Source organism: Patiria miniata, unplaced genomic scaffold (genome assembly GCF_015706575.1).
Source record: "Patiria miniata isolate m_02_andy unplaced genomic scaffold, ASM1570657v1 HiC_scaffold_29, whole genome shotgun sequence".
NCBI classification, from domain to species: Eukaryota; Metazoa; Echinodermata; class Asteroidea; order Valvatida; family Asterinidae; genus Patiria; species Patiria miniata.
In genome coordinates, this window is record NW_024037068.1 from 26,046,349 (window position 1) to 26,064,305 (window position 17,957).

The window sequence follows — 17,957 nt, forward strand, 5'->3', positions numbered from 1 at the left end:
AGCGCGATAACTTGAGAAATACTTAACATATGAACTTCAAATTTGGTTTGTGGATTGTTCTTGGTAATCCTAAGAAGCCTTTTGCATTTGGGGCCAAAAGGCCAAAGGTCAAGTTCACAGTGGCTAAAACAATAGAAATCTTGTCAGCGCGATAACTTGAGAAATACTTAACATATGAACTTCAAATTTGGTTTGTGGATTGTTCTTGGTAATCCTAAGAAGCCTTTTGCATTTGGGGCCAATAGGCCAAAGGTCAAGTTCACATTCGCTAAAACAATAGAAATCTTGTCAGCGCGATAACTTGAGAAATACTTTACATGTGAACTTCAAATTTGGTTTGTGGATTGTTTTTGGCAATCCTAAGAAGCCTTTTGCATTTGGGGCCAAAAGGCCTAAGGTCAAGTTCACAGTGGCTAAAACAATAGAAATCTTGTCAGCGCGATAACTTGAGAAATACTTTACATGTGAACTTCAAATTTGGTTTGTGGATTGTTCTTGGCAATCCTAAGAAGCCTATTGCATTTGGGGCCAAAAGGTCAAGGGTCAAGTTCACAGTGGCTAAAACAATAGAAATCTTGTCAGCGCGATAACTTGAGAAATACTTAACATATGAACTTCAAATTTGGTTTGTGGATTGTTCTTGGTAATCCTAAGAAGCCCATTGAATTTTGGGCCAAAAGGTCAAGGGTCAAGTTCACAGTGGCTAAAACAATAGAAATCATGTATTTATTCTGAGATTATAGGGATTAGGGATTAATTCATATAAAACCTACAGAAGACACTAATGCTGTCAATGAATGTTCCATGTGACCAAGGTACATGTAAGTTGATGTTAAAAGAGTGGTGTTATGTCATGGGAACTGTCACCGTTGCGGGGCATTTGTGTTTGTAAACACACCTGACTTTTTTTATTCTCTTTTCATCGCTGGAGTCCTCGGCGAGGGTATCCGCCACGTACTCCTTGACAACGCCCCAGCCGAGCTCCGATCTGTCGGCGAGTCGAATTAGTTTCTGACGCTCTTTGGTGGCTTTGATTGCTTCTTTCAGATTGCTTTTTGCTTCGTCTAGGTCAAGCGTTTCGATGTTCTGTAGAGAGGTTTTGATTAAGTTCAGCACTTTCTCGCAATGAGAAAATTGCTGCTGATTACCGTCCCTCTTGAAGGTAGGTGTGTCGGTGAGTTTCTGCTTCTTGCAAGCAGATTGGACTTTTGAGTCTATAGCGTTTGTCAGAGCTTGGATGGCTTGTAAGATTTCTTGATTGCCGCCAACGGGCTGAGGCTGTATATCGCTCTGTGACATGACGCATAAGCAGGAGCTGTATTGGCAGTCACTAAGTCTGGTGTAGCAGGGTGTGTTGCTTGACCGAGAATGAATGCTTTAGAACCAAATCAGCTCTATATAAAGGAGATTAGGTGAACATTCTGGATTGCATAACCTGACGTAAGCGCTGCAACGAGCCAATTAGCATATCGTACAAAAAACGAAAAGAAATTCCACTACCTTGGACAGATCTACACATTAATGACATGCCATAAGATCCCTTAAATTGTTCCAAACAAGCGGTAATTTTGAAAAAATAACAACATATTCTGATAAACTTACCGCTCTTACCAAGTTGTGCCATCCATTTCTTGGCTAGATCGTCAAGCGGCTGTGTGACGTCACTAATGAAGAAATACAAGTTGCGCTGAATCAACGACTGTTGCGTGTAGTTATATGTGCCCCGCTCTGTATGACAGTATGGGCTTTTGGTGCGGAGCACATATCATTACACGCAACACTCGTTGATTCAGCGCAACTTGTTTTTCTTCAATAATGACGTCACACACGCGTTCGACGATCTAGCCAAGAAATGGATGGCACAACTCGGTAGACACATTTAATTGTGAGCGGTAAGTTTATCAGAATATTTTGTTCTTTTTTCAAAATTACCACTTGTTGGGAACAATTTAAGGGGTCTTATGGCATGTCATGAATGTGTGGATCTGTCCAATGTAAGTTTTTTTCTCATTTGTATTCTCTTTACCAGTTTTTTGGGCCTTTCCTCCCCCACGGGTAAAATACATACATGTACCAGTACTGTGTGTCATTGACAATACCGGAGAGATTTTGGGGTGAGAAAATTGGATCCAGATTGAATAACCTTTTTGTTACCGTTTTGTCTTTTTATTGTTTTCTCACATGCGTACATAGTTAGAGATTAAAAGGAGACAACTTTATGACCACTGGACATGGGATTTATTTTTTATCAGTTATTTAGCGTGAAAATAGGGCACAAAATTGGACACCAAAATGTGACATGCAAAATAAGGGGTTAGAAGTCTTCTATTTCCTGATAAACTGTTATTTATTTTACTTCTTTTGACAACTGATTTTTTTCCCTTATATAAAAGGTTCTTGTTATCAATACCAGAAGTTTCTATGGAAAATACTTGAAATTTCTGAAAAAAATGAGGAAATAAGAAAATTGGCAGTTGGTGTCCCACATGTTACAAACATAACATGGGTATACCAACAATTGAAAACAGACATGTCCTGATGGAAAGTGGAGTGATTGTAAACCATCAGCAGTTACGACATATTGTTAAAAACTTTTTATTGTCTCCATGTGCTTTCCATACATGTACGAAAAAATCATGTTAAGAACACAAATCACTTTGGTGTCCGTTACATGTACGTAACATTTCATTTTTCCTCCTACATAGAGTGAAGCAAATTGAAACTACATGTATGCTTTAAAATATATTTGAAGTGAAGCTACCCCGGTACCCATTCATACATCTTGTACGATTCACAATTCATAACATTCAAATACAAATTAAGAATAGGTGCATGGTTGAACTTTAGTGTCCACACAATTGATACATGTTACATACGTTACAGCGAAATGTGACATTTTTAAAATACCCGGTAGGCTATATGTATGATCATAAACACAGAAATTTTCCTGTTTTTTTGTACTCAATTTTTTGAGATGCCTGTCACACTTTTGTGACCCAGTATCTGAAACAAATGTGTTTATACAGTCAAAGTATGTCGATTCGGTGGAGCGCTTGTACGGAGGGTACCGAAGTTACTTCCAGCGCCCATCCTGACCTCCCCTTTACAACCCACATGTAACAGGAACAAAAAACCTAATACAGGTGTGGATTTGGGGGGGGGGGCCCCTTGCTGTGACACAAAAAAATAGTTTGAATCAATATTGAATTACAGGGTCGTATCCAGGATTTGTTGCGGGGGGGGGGGGGGGTAGGCCTGTCCAATTTTTATAATCATCAACTAATCAGTGCTGAAATGTAGACAGACTGTTTTCTCGCATCCCTAAACAATTTTGTTAGTAGGCCCCCTTAGTTTTGAAGACAACTGCATCTCATGGAATCTTGACTTAAAGGACTCCACTGAAGTAGCTTCCCTGACTTCTGTAGGAAGTAGGTTCCACTGAGCTGTTGTTCTTGGTACGAAAGAGTATCTGTAGCAGTCCTTCTTAGATGTAGGGTGAACAAAGGATAATGAAGATGATTTTCTAGTTGACATTTTGTCCCGTTTGGGATCAACTTGGTACTGATCAACATCAATTGCGATTTTGTGGAGAATGGATTTGTAGAGCAAGGTTAGTCTGGATATGTGTGTGACAACGCGTACCGTGCGCGTATGCTGCGCAGATAATGGAGGGTCGAGGATACATTTGAACGGGTCTACGGTTCTTCAAGATTGGCAATGGACAAATGGGGTCAAAAACAGTCTTCCCTATAAATCATTAACAAATCATATCTCTATTATTTCTTGTCCAATTTCAACAAATCTCTTGAGAAAAGAAGACTTTTGCCGTACAAAATGTACAGTGCATGATAAGCGCTCTATCCGTTAATTTGGCTGAAATCCGATCTTCGGACAAACTGCATGGCTACGGAGGATTCTTATTCCTCCATGCCGACACCCGGACGGGAAAGCTGGAAATTTATTGCAAACAAAATGTGGTGTGATTACAGCCAGCGACTGACACAATTAAAGGCATATAGGTTTGCCTTGGCCTAGTGCGTTCGCTACCCGTACACGTATCAACAACGAATTATTTTGAATTCCAACACCGTTTAATGGTGTCAAAATCTACGGTCCCAACGGCTGGGCCAGCGGCACAGTACACCCGTGAATTTCCAGCCAGCTTTACATATAGTATACATAGCGCGTGTCACGGTGATGCGATGTGCATGTGAACGATCGAACGATGTTGATGTAACGCAGACATTTCTTACTATGGTTGGCCGTTGGGGCAAACACAAAAGAATGATCCCCGATCTATAAATAAAATGATGTGTACATGTAACTATCAAAACACTGAATAATCCATAGAAAGTACAAAAAGTCTATGGAGATATCTTCCTATTAAATCCTGAACTTGCCCATTAGAATTTCGGGGGTATTTGCCAACTACGGTTGAATATATGGAGCATGTGGCTGCCCATACAAAATGTCGCTCAGTGTAAAATTGTAAACAAAGTCATGTCGTTGCGCGGAGTGATTTGCAAAAAGTTTCGCTGGAGCTACGCTGCATCGGGAGTCCTGTTTATTACGTCACGATTTACTATGTTTTGTTTGCTGCCCACAACGACGACTTTTACACAAATTGCACGTTCAGGTCGAAACAGGACCTGAAAAACAGCTCTCAAAAGTACCTTTTGTATTCATTTCATGACAGAAACAATAGTTGTTTTTATTTCATCACACCCTAGGCTACATATACCCGAAAAATGACGGAAATGTCTTTGAACATTCCACAACCTCTTTAAAACTAAAAGGATGAGGACAATGACTGGGCCCAATGACAGGATTATTGATGTACTTCACAAGCCTTGCGCTTAGTCTGCGGATCTTCCAATAACAGCTAGGATCGCTGTGAGAAATTGAAATGATAACAATAATAATAAATGTATAATTTATTTCTTGATTCTTTCAGTTTTATGTCCCTTGGTCCACGCCCAAACAGTCACCGTCACCCTGTTACCAGTATCTACTGTACAAGGCCAAGCAGCAACACTCACCTGTACCTTCTCACTGGATGGCCCTGGTGCCTTATTCAACGTGGTATGGAGACAGAGAGGCACTCTTATTGCTGACTTTTACAACGGAGCCCAGACACCAACCTACGGCACTGGATTTTCTGAACCTGATTATGTTGCATCAAGGAATGATTCAATGAGTACTCTGACGATAGCAAGTACTCACTTGTCTGTTGATGATGGAGGATATAGCTGCATGGTGTCATATAAAGATGGTTTTACTAATTATCAAGGAACAGCAACCAGTCATCTAATAGTTTATGGTGAGTGGATTAATCTTGTCATTAATCTTCGTCTAATGCAGAGTTTTCTTTTGGTTCTTCATACATTTGTACATTCATGTGGGTGAAAGTAACGACTACCGGACCCACATCTGTACATGGCATAGGATAGGCCCTCATGTCTGTTGAAATACATACCGTACCTATAGATAATCTAAGCGTTGTCTAAATGTTGTCTAAATACCCTCGGTGCTTAAATGACATTATGAAGTTGGGGTATTTTGCCTAATTTTGCGATCAAATACATACATGTACATTATGTGTAAGGCATTTGGTACGGTACCTTTACAATGATGAATTTCATTAATTTTAGACCACAATGTTCTGTATGTAGAACTGTTAGTGTTGTCTAGGCTTTGCCTTGGCGGCCTTGGGGGGTGCGGTCTTGCTGCCTGTTTGCTGTCGCCTGTTTTGCAGGTGAACACCTGCTTCCCTTCGTTTGCTTTCTTTATGCCAAAAAAAAAGGAAAAATTCTGCCCCCAGTTACCGGTACATGTACCAGACCAACCCTATTTTTAGGCCATGACAGGTTATATTTTGTTTGGCCTTATTTATACCAATTAAGTGATGCAGTGGAACACCTCTAAGGCCAAACAAAAAAAAGGTGTGTGTACGGTAACGGCCTGAAAAAAATCCAGGTAGGTAGGTAGGGAAATAATTTTATTTTGTAATTTTTTTTTTCATTTCAGTTCTGCATGCCCATGCGTGTTCTTTCGCAAAAAAATTGTATGAAACCACTATTCAAGCATTGAAGATATTCAATCGATACATTTCAATCCAAATTAATTTGTATCGTCGGCCAGGGTTCTCCCCAGGATTTTTTCAAACATGTGGGGGAAGATTTGCTGTGATTCAACAACCCGAAAATGTTTGAACTTTAGAAGCTTTTTGGTGCATTTTAGAGCGAATCGGGGGTCTTTATCTTAAGATTTGTCCTTGAAATTCAGAGGAGATCTTGTAGGTCACTAATATTTTTGTAATTAAAGAAACAAAATCAAAATTGTTAACTTAAACAAAAATGAACATTTCACAACCTGTGTTTCATTGCTTCCTAACTAGAAATGTATGAATTACATTTACATACGTAAGTTTCAAATTAAGAAATTAAGGTGGAGAAAAAAACAACTTTTGCTTCCAATTACATGCCTTTCAAAATAGCGTCAGTAGGTCGAAGAGTTATTTCGCCAATTTTTTTGGGGTGCTGATTTATGGAGCATCATTCGTACTACATTTGTAATCATAGAGCAAGGAATCATGTTTATTTTGTGCCTGGATTATTTTCATTTGCGCCACGAAAATTATCAAGACTGGCTATCAAAAGTGATTAAAACTTGCCTCACCTTAAAAATATATTTGAGGTCGATGATTCCACTGGCACCACCAACAATTCCGCCTGGCTGGCCGAACATCGCGCCGTGCTCACGGCCCACGTGGCCAAAAATCTTGCACTACTGCAGAAACACGCTACGCTGTTTCGCCACAACCACAAGTTCGAGCTTTGCAATCTCGTCATTTTAATGGAAACACATACACAGGATGTAAAGATCACGTTAACTGTGAATTAATTCGCAGAAATTCTCTTCCACGATGTCTGTTTGGTAATATTTTTACGATCCAATTTCGGCCCACTACATCATCATGCTGTATGATATGAAGTATGGACCGGAGAGATGCAGTAGTCACTGGTTTCGGTCCTTCATCATCAGATCATAGCATTGATCCCGTTAGCTGGCGAAGGGAACCAGTGTACCATGCTGTATGTTAGCTGGGTGCTGCTGGTGGTCGACAGAACACGTCATCGTGTGCATTTTGATCACACATGCATCGGAAAAACAGGATTTTGGTCAAGATTTTGAAATAATGGCGTATGTAACGATCAAATTGTGCATTTTAATGGCGTGTACTATGATAATTATATTGTGCGTATCAGGGGCTAAAAAATGTGATCGGCATTTTTTTGTCGGCGTATCGGGCCGGCCGCAATTCCAGCGTATCGGGCCAATACGCAGTACGCACGTTTGTACGTGGGGAGAACCATGCCGTCCGTCGGCCAGCCAGGCGTACCCCGATGCGTTTGTGCAAAAATAATCGTACTTCGTAGTTTGAGAATTCAAGTTTTGAGAACGTCGCGATTTTCGCACGTTTAACACTGGTATGTTTGTGTCAAATCATGGTCAGATTCAAGTGTGGAAAATGGCTTTTGTTCGTGGCAAATAATTAAAAGTACTTGAAATGTTTGAAATTTGTCAATTATCAACCTTCAAAATGGCAATAAAAAGTTTGAGGTCGGCAATTTGGCCGAAAAAATTCCAGGTCGGTCGGGTTACCGTAAACACACCATTTTTTTTGTTTGGCCTAACGAACATCGCAGGATCCACAGAAATTGTTCGTAATAGCGATCTTTCGGTATAGCGATTTTAAGCTGCTGGTGCTCCGGTACTCACTTTTCAATAAATAGCGCCCTTCATAACTTCACCTGCATGCCCTGGTACTTCTACATGTAGTTACTGAAAGATGACTTTGAACACGTGCCAACTATTTAATAATGTAATTACACAGATTGTGAGCTTACTACTGGTACCTACAGCAATGGGAGGCTTTCCCCTTCTATTCCTTGGGGAAATAATAGCCAGTTTTCGCTCTTCTGTTGACATTTTTAACATTAATATTCGTTACATTTTCTACACAAAAATCAAGAGCCAAAGACGATGTACGGTATAGCCGAATGTTCGGTGTAGCGGTGTTCAGTATAGCGACATTCCACTGTACATGTACATGTACATTGAAAAAAGCTTGGTTAAAAGGAAAATACAACATTTGCAAACATCTAAAAACGAAATGAACGAATTATCACGAAATACCTTACTTGATTGTTAGGGAATGACGGTCTAAAGCATCCTTTAAAATCGTGGCTCCTGGTGTGCTGACATTTTCAAGAAAAACTGTATTTTTCCAACGCTGGTCGGCCGACCAGCGTTGGAGAAAACTGGCTTTTTTCAAAAAGTGTTCTTAATTTTTCATATTTAGTTATTCTGACTTTTCTTTGCAATTGATCACACACCTGTGAAGGGGTACAAGCCTGCTAGACTGATTCTCTGACCTTACAATTCCCTAAAGTGTATTAATTGCTTCGTTTCATCTTAAGTGGGGTCAGGGAACCAGACTACAAGAACATGATGATGTTTTCTTGGTTTTCCAGCATCTACAAGCCCAAAACATGAAACAAGTCAGTTTAACAATATTTTATATAAATACATGTAACATGTACTAATCCTCCAAATCCATTTATTTCAGAAAATTGCAGCAAAAGCAAATGTTGTACATTCCCTTTAAATGGGTGCTCAATTCAATTCATGTCTCTCAGAGAGTAGTAATAGGACATTAAATTCACGATTGCTCCCATTTTGGGGAACTACACAAAACTAGGGGATAGTTACAGGCTTGAACTGTCAGTCACTGTGCATGGGTGGCAGATCTTCATGGGAACTGACCAATGCTAAATAAAAATTGCTATTGCTGCATGTACAGGTACACTTGTATGCATTTACATTTACGTGTACATTCTGAAATTCCATATTAATACATATTTAGGCCCATGCAACACATTTGCAATAAACTTTCAAGTGCATAAACATGTACATATGTACACAATATCAGTCATGTCAGTCAAGTCATCCATTCCCCTTAGGTGGCAAGAACTTTTTTTTTAGTTTATGTTTAAATACTTGTACCGGTACCTGTAGGCAAGTAATTGCTGGTCAGGTTCTCCAGTAACAGAGTGCGTTTTGTGTGCATTTGTGAATTTAGTGTTTCCATCAAGCATCACCCTATCCGACTTAACTGGAAGTTACCCTTCTACTGGCGGTACAGCATATCTTATTGAAGGTGTGGACCGTCGGTTCACCTGTGAGGTACCAGACATCAACCCAGCAGCATCATTCACTTGGTCTGTGGATGGAGGAGTCATCACACCCGATAACACCGTGAATGTTACAGGTGATGATAAATTAACTACCAGCACGAGTCTGGCTACCGTATCACCAGCATGGAACAGCCACGGAGAGATGTTACAATGCCAGGCTTCCAATAAAGATGGCCATGACGGGATAAGCATCAGCGTTACACTTGACATTAAAGGTATTTGTATTTTCCACAATATGTCTAATCTGCATTGTTTACATGTATCGTACATGTATGTCCAGCCATGCATAATTGAGGCCTAAATCACTGGATCTGCCATCCGCACCGCTTCGAGATTATAGCACTGCCTAAACGTATTACATGGACAGTGATTGTTGGAGAATATTGACGGTTCGGAGCAGTGGTCATACCTCCACTGACCAATTAAGTCAAGAAATAATAAAAATAATAATAATTATTATCTTCAACTTCAAGCAAACTTGTATCCTCAATCCTAATTGGTCAATCACTGGCAACAACAGTGTGATATACATGTACTGTATCTCACGGTCCACATCGCACCCTGCGTATTGCGATATTCCAAGATGGTAGCGACTTTCCAGCTGCATGCGCTAAACCGCTAAGAGGTTCATGTAAAGCGATCTAATTCCAACTTTACTGCACGTCATGTTTGTTTGAAGGTAAATTTGTTATTGTGCTCGTGGAACACGGAAAATGAAGTGCGTCTGTGTCCCACATGCCACGAGGCCGAAGGTATGTGGGACACAGACGCACTACATTATTCTGTGTTCCACGAGCACTCGCGGGATAACTGCAATAAAATTCAGTCTTATAACGCATATCACCGTGAGGTCCCAGATGCGCTTTCATGACATCAATACAAATTGAACAGATGTTTTGACATGTTGTGGATGATTTGGAGGATTGAGGCAGAATGCAATTATTACAAAATGGCAGTCATGCCATGGCAGAGGATTTTGCAGGATTGGGGATTGTTCCAAGCCAAAAAAGGCTATTTGCTACAGTCTCTGATTGCAATTTATAAAGAGCAGATAAATGTATACGTGTACAAAAATATATACTGGTATGTACAGTATGTACATGTACAGTGTATCTACATTGTGTTTTTGTACATTTTTGGTAAGATTTCAATGTATGTACTCCTGTGAATGCTATGGCATACCAGTAATCTTGACAATTCTCTGTGAACATTCCTATTTTATATGTGCCAGTGCCACCCAAGACCTCATCCATGTCAATGTATGATTCCAATGGAGCGTTCGCACCAGGAGGTTCAGTCAGCGTAGACCAAGATGCATCACACACCTTCACATGTCAGACTCAGTCTCGACCTGCAGCTACCATCCAGTGGGATGTCGGTTCTCCTAGTTACCAGCAGAGTATCATCGGACCAACCAATCCAGGCCCAGGCAATGGTTTGGTTGATACTACAAGAACCTGGACATTCACTTCAAACAGAACCAATCACAGACAGGATGTGAAGTGTATGGCCAACACTTCAGAGTCCCAGCAACCATACCCAGCAGTCATGGTTACATTGAATGTCAATGGTACACATTGGTTTTCTTTTACAATATTACAAGAATTTATGCATTTGAAATTTTAGTCCTTTCCTTATTTGAGAACTGATTGTCTTGCAAAACTATTTCAAGACCAGTCAGTCATGGGCATCGCGAGGGGGGGGGGCAAGGCGGGGCACTTCCCCCCCCCCCCCCCCTGGAAAAGCAAAAAAAAAAAAAAAAAAAAGGAAGAAAAAGAAAAGAAAAAAAAGAAAAGAAAAAAAGGCGCGAAGACAAAGTGGTGTAAATTTAATGAGTTGGGGGGGGGGGGCAAAATGTCCCTGCCCCCCTCTAAAACTGATAAATCGAGAATGTGTTGAGAAATACAAGCGTTTTTTGGCAAAAAAATGTTTTGCCCCCCTCTAGAAAAAATCCTGGCGACGCCCATGCAGTCAGTACATTCGTTCATTTATAAATACAAATACGATGAAGCCTTGATTTCAATGGGGAAAAAATATGCTACATGTAGTTAATATGCATACGTGTATAGTTCCATGTAAAGTGAATGAAATTGATGATTTATTCCTTGTTAGAATGTAAAAATATTGGATTATCAGTTGTTATATTTTAAAATGTAGCCCGAGGCCTATTCATGAACATGTAATAATGAAAAATTGTTGGTGGTTTGTTATACAATTTGTTGGGATATTGTTGCCTTAAAAGTTTTCATTTCCAAAATACTGTAACACTCTCACACAGACAATATGACAGAGTACAGCTTTTGCTCTTGAGCTCATGTTGTGAATTTCTTTATAAACAAACAGTGCATTGTGCATAAACAAATAAATGTAAACTAAATCTGAACATCAGTGACTGAGAATGTTGTGACTGTAATGAAATGTACTGAATACATGGGATATCGTGAGCTGCTTAGGACACCAGCAAAGTTGGAAAATACAACAAAGACGATTTCTCCTCATCAACTCTCAACCATTGGATATTGTATTCACTCAGGTCCCCCTGACATGCCTGTGATCTCAGGCAATGCTGGTAGCACATCTATGACGGAGAATGACTCCATCGTGTTAACATGTACAGCAGACATGGGATATCCTGATGACTGGACTCTGGTTTGGTCCAATGGCGGCTCACCAGGTCCATCTACGAGCTCGTCGGCATCAGGTGATCGCTACAGCTTCACCAGCACGCTGGACTACACCCCAAGGAGACAGGATAATGGAAACACCATCACGTGCACAGCAAATAGGGCCCCGTGGATCCCTGGACCAGTGGGATCTCTGGGTCCAATTGATGTCAAGTGTGAGTAAACTGTCATCAATTGATGATGAAATATCTTGAACGAACAATGAATTTTCCTCTGAAATAAAGATAATTCTCTGAAGATATTACTTTGCAACTCGTGTACATACAGAATTAGAAAACATCCGTTTTTACTTATTTTTTTTTGTTGTTGCTGAAACTATTTTAACAAAAATTAGTTTTGTAATACCAACCCAAATTACATGTCATGTGGTGTTCAATGCAGTGTTGTAGTCGAGTACTTCTTTCCAAATACCAAGAACGGCGGAGTACTAGGGCTGTGCCAAATATTCGGATATTCGGTTATTCGATCGATAAACGAATATTCGAATATTTATTTTCGAATAAGAATATTCGGTGGTGATATGCAATGAAATAAAAAGGTGAAAAAAACTCTTTTTTTTAACAACAAAAGTGTATTCTCAAAGTTAAGTTTCAAGTTGCTGCCAAAAAAACCCATAAAAGTAGCTTGTATACACGTATATGCCAAGCAATAATGCCATACATATATTACTTCTGCTTTGGGAGTGCTTGCAGTAAAGCCAACCCATTTTTTTAACGCCAGACTGCAACACCAATCGCTGATGCTTCCGACAAGATAAACAAGACATTTTGTCTTTCATGTCTTCACAAAACACTTCCTGACACCTTTTCATATCAAACTTCTAGCATGAGTAGTAACGTTTCCGTTGTCCGTATTTTTGTTTGTTGTTGTCCTACTTACAATCCCTACTTTCAAAAGAAAACCGCCGCTGTTTTTCCCCGATGCGATCCTGGCAAGTTTCCCCGCGCGTTGGTGTTACATGTACATTTGTGCAGCATATGCAGAAAATGCAGCGTGGCATTGGAGAGGAGCACGTGTTAATTTGCCCACGTGCGCAGTGGGAGGGGCTTACTGGATCGGCTATTGATATCGCGAAAATGGCATGCCAACATCGATGTAGAAGACCTCTGCAACCTCATGCAAAGAACTTGATTTCTTTTTTCTGTGTGGGCCTTTGTATTTTCCGTTTTCATGTACTTATTTTAAGGGACGTACTGCTCGCACAGGGTCGCACAAGAAGTGGTACATTACACTGATACAGCGAAGCCAATTCCCCCAAAGTTTTCCATCGCCTGTTCAATCGTGTCGAATGCACGTGGTTATAGGGAATCGCCTTGCACGCAGTATGCTGCTCACAGCACGTGGCGGTGTTGTAGAAAACTTGTCATGAACCCCAACATTACATTAAAACGTTTTGAAAACCTTGGTTCATTTACGTTACGGACTCTGGGATTTTTCTAAAAGAATTTCTTGTTTACTTTTAGGGGTAAATTTATTATGGCTGTTAGATGTTCGCCTCAATGCCTCCGTAAATATATACATGTACATGTACAAAATAATCTAGTTCTCTCAACTGATCAGAGCACCCTTTTATCGAACACATTTTCGTTCGCTGTCCGTCAGCTTTGTTCGCTGGGTTAGTCTGCTAATTGCACCCAATATTTGCACAAATAAAACATACATAAACACTTCAAAAACTAGTTCAGCAATTATACTTTCAGTAATAATAGCGGGAACCTCTGGCTTATGTCCTCCAAGTCGAGCAAAACGCAAGAAAAAGGGCAGACAACAGAGAGGATTTCAAACTCAAAAGAGCTCTCATTTATTTCGCCAGACAGACTTTGCGGTCAACTCACCGCACCGTACCCCTGATTCCCAGCATAGAAAACCACAGCTAGACAAAATGTATCAAAATGTTGCAAGTTGGAATATCCAAACCTTTTAGTGGCCTATTTGTTAGAAAGTTATCTCCAGAGCACGCACTTAGCCAGACAAAAGAACCGGGTCAGCGCGCCTGCGCCCTAATTAGCCCGCCAACAATGCGCCCGCCGGAGATCGGCTGGCGATTTTTTTTTTTTTTTGCTGAAATGTCGCCCTTCGTGTTTTGGGTACACAGCTTATAATACATCCCCTGTGGGCAAACAAGGAAATACTGCTTTGCACGTGTCAAGCTGGGGCGTGTGTATGCCGCGCCCACGCCCATTATTTGCATAAACTTAAATATGCATTTACAATTCAAAGACCCATATTTCATTGAATAAAGACATTCAATATCATAGGTTTTTTTCTTGGAGTTTTTGGTTGTTGAGAATAAGTTTATTTAAAATGATATAAAATCATTTCCTCAATTCTTGGTGACAAAAGTGCGAGTTATTATAAAAGTGATTTTTTTTTATCCTCAATACTGTGACTAGGAAGTACACCGTTTTGTAGACTTCAAGAAGCTTCCAGTAATAGATATGCTCGGTTCCTGTTTGCGAGTTAAGGGTCGGAGAGTCACAATAGCTGACGCCACCCGCCGTGTTTGGGGTTCACGGCTTAATACGTCCCCCATGCAAACAAGGAATCCTTCACTCCAGCTTCTCTGGTTATTGTTAATCTTTAAATTACTGACGACTGAAGAACAACTGATTGTTGTCAAATACCTGACTTACCTGTGAAGAAATCATGCATGGCATGCTGACGTGCGCACGTACGTTGACTACATGTACATGTATGGCATATTTTTGCTCTTGAGGGAATTTGGAATGGCCAAATAACCGAATATTCGAATATTCGATCGATTGGAAGGTCGAATATTCGAATATTCAATTATTCGAATTGACTCAGCCCTACGGAGTACTTAGGGTAACGAGTACAAGTACTTCCGAGTACAAGTACAGCTCTCAGGCAAATGGTTCATTGTGCGTAATTGTCCGAGGCCCAGTCAGACCGATATAAAGACCCACTCACAGCTACATGTAGCTGCTAAATGTGTTTGTCCGGACGTGCACAGAGGAAAATCAGGAAACTTTGATTCTCCGCAAGCCAATCAACCATTTCAAACTTCAAGTAACATGTACCCGGTATAAGGCCATGGTAAGTCAAGCTGTACCAATTTGTTTTCGAGTTCTGCTATTCGAGTACGAGTACTTAGATGATCGAGTACAATTTCGACATGTCGAGTACAAGTACTTGCTGCCCGAGTACAAGTACCGTCATTTCAAGTACGAGTACTTTGACATACAAATGTACGAGTATGAATTACTCTGCAAAAAGTACCAGTACGAGTACTACACTACTGGTTCAATGTTCATACAATTGTAGTTGTATAACATTTTGACGCAAAATCAAATAATCATACAACTTAGCATGCGTCTACCGGTATCACTGTCCATGAATTCCCGTGAAAGGAGAAAAATGGTTACCATAATTCATGCATCGATGCGTCATGTAAACAAGTAATAACTGAACATGTACCACACATGTACCGGTACTGTACATATGGAAATGTATATATCTACCGGTACTAATTTGTTTGTTGATCATTATACATGTGCAAATAACATTTCACTCTTTTTATGTGGAGCCAGCAGCGTAGCCAGGGTTTTCACCATATGGGGGGGGGGGGGGGCCTGGATGTTATACAGTGGAGGGGCACCCAATAACTGTTAAACCTATTAACCATCGTTAATGACTAACACATTTCTAGAAAGGGAGGGGGGGGGGGGTTTGACATATTTTGTTCGGGGACGTGCATGGAGCTCACTACACTTGTGTTTGTGCAGTCTACATGCATGCATGTTGTCTTACGTAGTTTTCCCTGTTTTAGAGTATTGGTTCTTTTGGGGAATATTTCTTTCATGATAATACTCAAGCGATAAAACAATTGATTGCATTTGTGTTGGACACTTTCTGACTATTATAAAACATCAAGTGTGCCTTGACGAATGTGTAATGTGAGCTTTATATTGAGTTATATGCAGCTACTCAAAATTGCTCACCATCCTTCGTTTTGTCAGATAATCCTTTTTATGTCTAATTTTCAGTTTGTGCACGCTCACGAAGTGTTACACAGATCCCACCACAAGCAACAGCAGGGAGTTCAGTTAGCTTACGCTGTGCGACGTCAGAGAGCAGCAACCCAGCTACTTCTCTGATATGGTCCAAGGATAATGTGAACTTAGTGCCAACTAATCAGTCAAATACAACAGGAGATTACGGGGGCAGACTGACTAGTGTCAGCTACACCATTTTCCTGAACAAGACTAACAACGGAGAAGTTTACAATTGCTGTGCCACGAACCCAACCATCGCATCATGTGCTACGCCATTGTGTGAAATGCATACTTTGAATGTCAGATGTATGTTAGACATTTTTTTTCTTAATATTTTTTGTTTATTTTTTTATGGAAGAAACCTTGTAGTGAAGGGTGATCAATTTCTATTCTTATCATGCAAGGAAAATGATACAAACGGATCTGGCCATTGTCTCCCATCTCATGTTTGCTCTTTGTCCTTCACAAAGATAACATTTGTCCGTTTACATTTGTCCTTCACAAAGATAACATTTGTCCGTTTACATATACGTTTACCTAAAGTTCCTAACCCCAGTGACCCTGCATTCGTAAACATCCTAATCAGATACGTTAGCTTGTACAAGTGGTTTTTTTTTTTACATTTGTTCATAATTCTTCAATTACTATACTTGTTGGTAGATGTATTCCACGTTCCAGAGTTTCACGGACATTTATACATGTATATTCTTACAGGGCGAAGGGTTAAAGGCCTTGGTATGAACTACGGGTAGTTATTCATTTTTAACTGAATTCGCATCATAAGAAAAATAATGAGGATGTCTCAGTTACATGTAATAGGACATGTTCTTCCCCATAGATCCTCCTGACTTCATCTTGTTGAATCAGACTCCGCAAAGCCCCGTCACTGAAGGCAGTGATGATGTAACCCTGACGTGCACTGTAGATGCTAATCCGTCTACTGTTGAAATCACTTGGAAAAGGAACGAACAAGTTGATGCGCTTAAAACAACGAGTGGCGTCACCAGTACACTGAGTCTACGTAACATCAGGAGGGAGGATGCTGGCTACTACACATGTACAGCGAATAACGGTGTGCCTACAGATAATCCTACTGACGTGGTTTCATCTCCAATCACAGTCATTGTACACTGTAAGTTCACTTTTGAGAACATTTGCATCTGTCATGTCTGTATCTATCATGTCAATTATATTTTTGATTACTGTTTGTTTACTTGTCAGTGTGGCTTCATTTATTGAGTTGTTACATGCATTATTAAACAATTTCTTGCAACCCACTTTCTATAAGATCATTATGGATGCATGGACATTGCTTTGCAAAAGAAACAGCAGCATAATGATACACACAAGTTCTTGAAATACGGGTACTGAAGATTATTATATGTGTGTATTGTTCTACCCATAGACGAGAGGAACCACAGATGTTAACTTGTCATGTTAGATATAGTACAGGTGCTTATTGGGTTAATGGCATTTCTTTCTCCCACAGATGAAGTGAACATCACCAATAAAGCAATGAATGAAGTAGGAGTCAAAGATGGTGATACTGCCGTCTTAACCTGCGTTGCTGTGGGCAATCCTCAGCCAGTCATGGAGTGGTATGGTCCAAACACCACGGGGATAATCAGTGACACGGACGAAGGAAAGTTCCTCATCACCAATGAGACATCTGGTGGAGATGGAGTTTTTGAATTCAAAGTCACCAGCAAGTTGACCGTCAAGGCAGTAGATTCCCAGGTTGATTACGGGGTATACACCTGCATCAGTTCAAATGCCATCGGGAGAGAGGACTCACTGAACATCACCCTCACTGGAACAAGTAAGAAATCTATTAATGCCATGAATGACAATGCTTCATTCAGATTACTACACCAATGTGTTTTTCCTTGTCATGACAATACATGTATGTACATCTCTTGCATGTGACTCTTATCTGAGGACAGGTCTTTGTACTTTCATTGTCACACAATTAAATAAAAACTGTCTCGGTAAGGGCT

General features: G+C 40.2%; 2 protein-coding genes across 2 annotated transcripts in view; one reads left to right on the forward strand and one right to left on the reverse strand.

Annotated features, from left to right (window-relative positions):
- The window catches only part of LOC119735326 (nephrin-like), a 35,695-nt gene extending 34,396 nt beyond the window's left edge, over window positions 1–1,299 (reverse strand). Inside the window, exon 1 of the mRNA XM_038209024.1 lies at window positions 899–1,299. Coding sequence (XP_038064952.1) covers window positions 899–1,299 — 401 coding nt within the window. The remainder of the gene's footprint in view (window positions 1–898) is intronic.
- Window positions 1,300–4,449: 3,150 nt separating this feature from the next.
- Window positions 4,450–17,957, forward strand: part of LOC119735327 (Down syndrome cell adhesion molecule-like protein 1 homolog) — a 67,899-nt gene continuing 54,391 nt past the window's right edge. Inside the window, exons 1-8 of the mRNA XM_038209025.1 lie at window positions 4,450–4,480; window positions 4,955–5,215; window positions 9,146–9,475; window positions 10,492–10,830; window positions 11,794–12,099; window positions 15,952–16,266; window positions 16,799–17,092; window positions 17,450–17,779. Of these exons, the coding sequence (XP_038064953.1) occupies window positions 4,450–4,480; window positions 4,955–5,215; window positions 9,146–9,475; window positions 10,492–10,830; window positions 11,794–12,099; window positions 15,952–16,266; window positions 16,799–17,092; window positions 17,450–17,779 (2,206 nt within the window). The remainder of the gene's footprint in view (window positions 4,481–4,954; window positions 5,216–9,145; window positions 9,476–10,491; window positions 10,831–11,793; window positions 12,100–15,951; window positions 16,267–16,798; window positions 17,093–17,449; window positions 17,780–17,957) is intronic.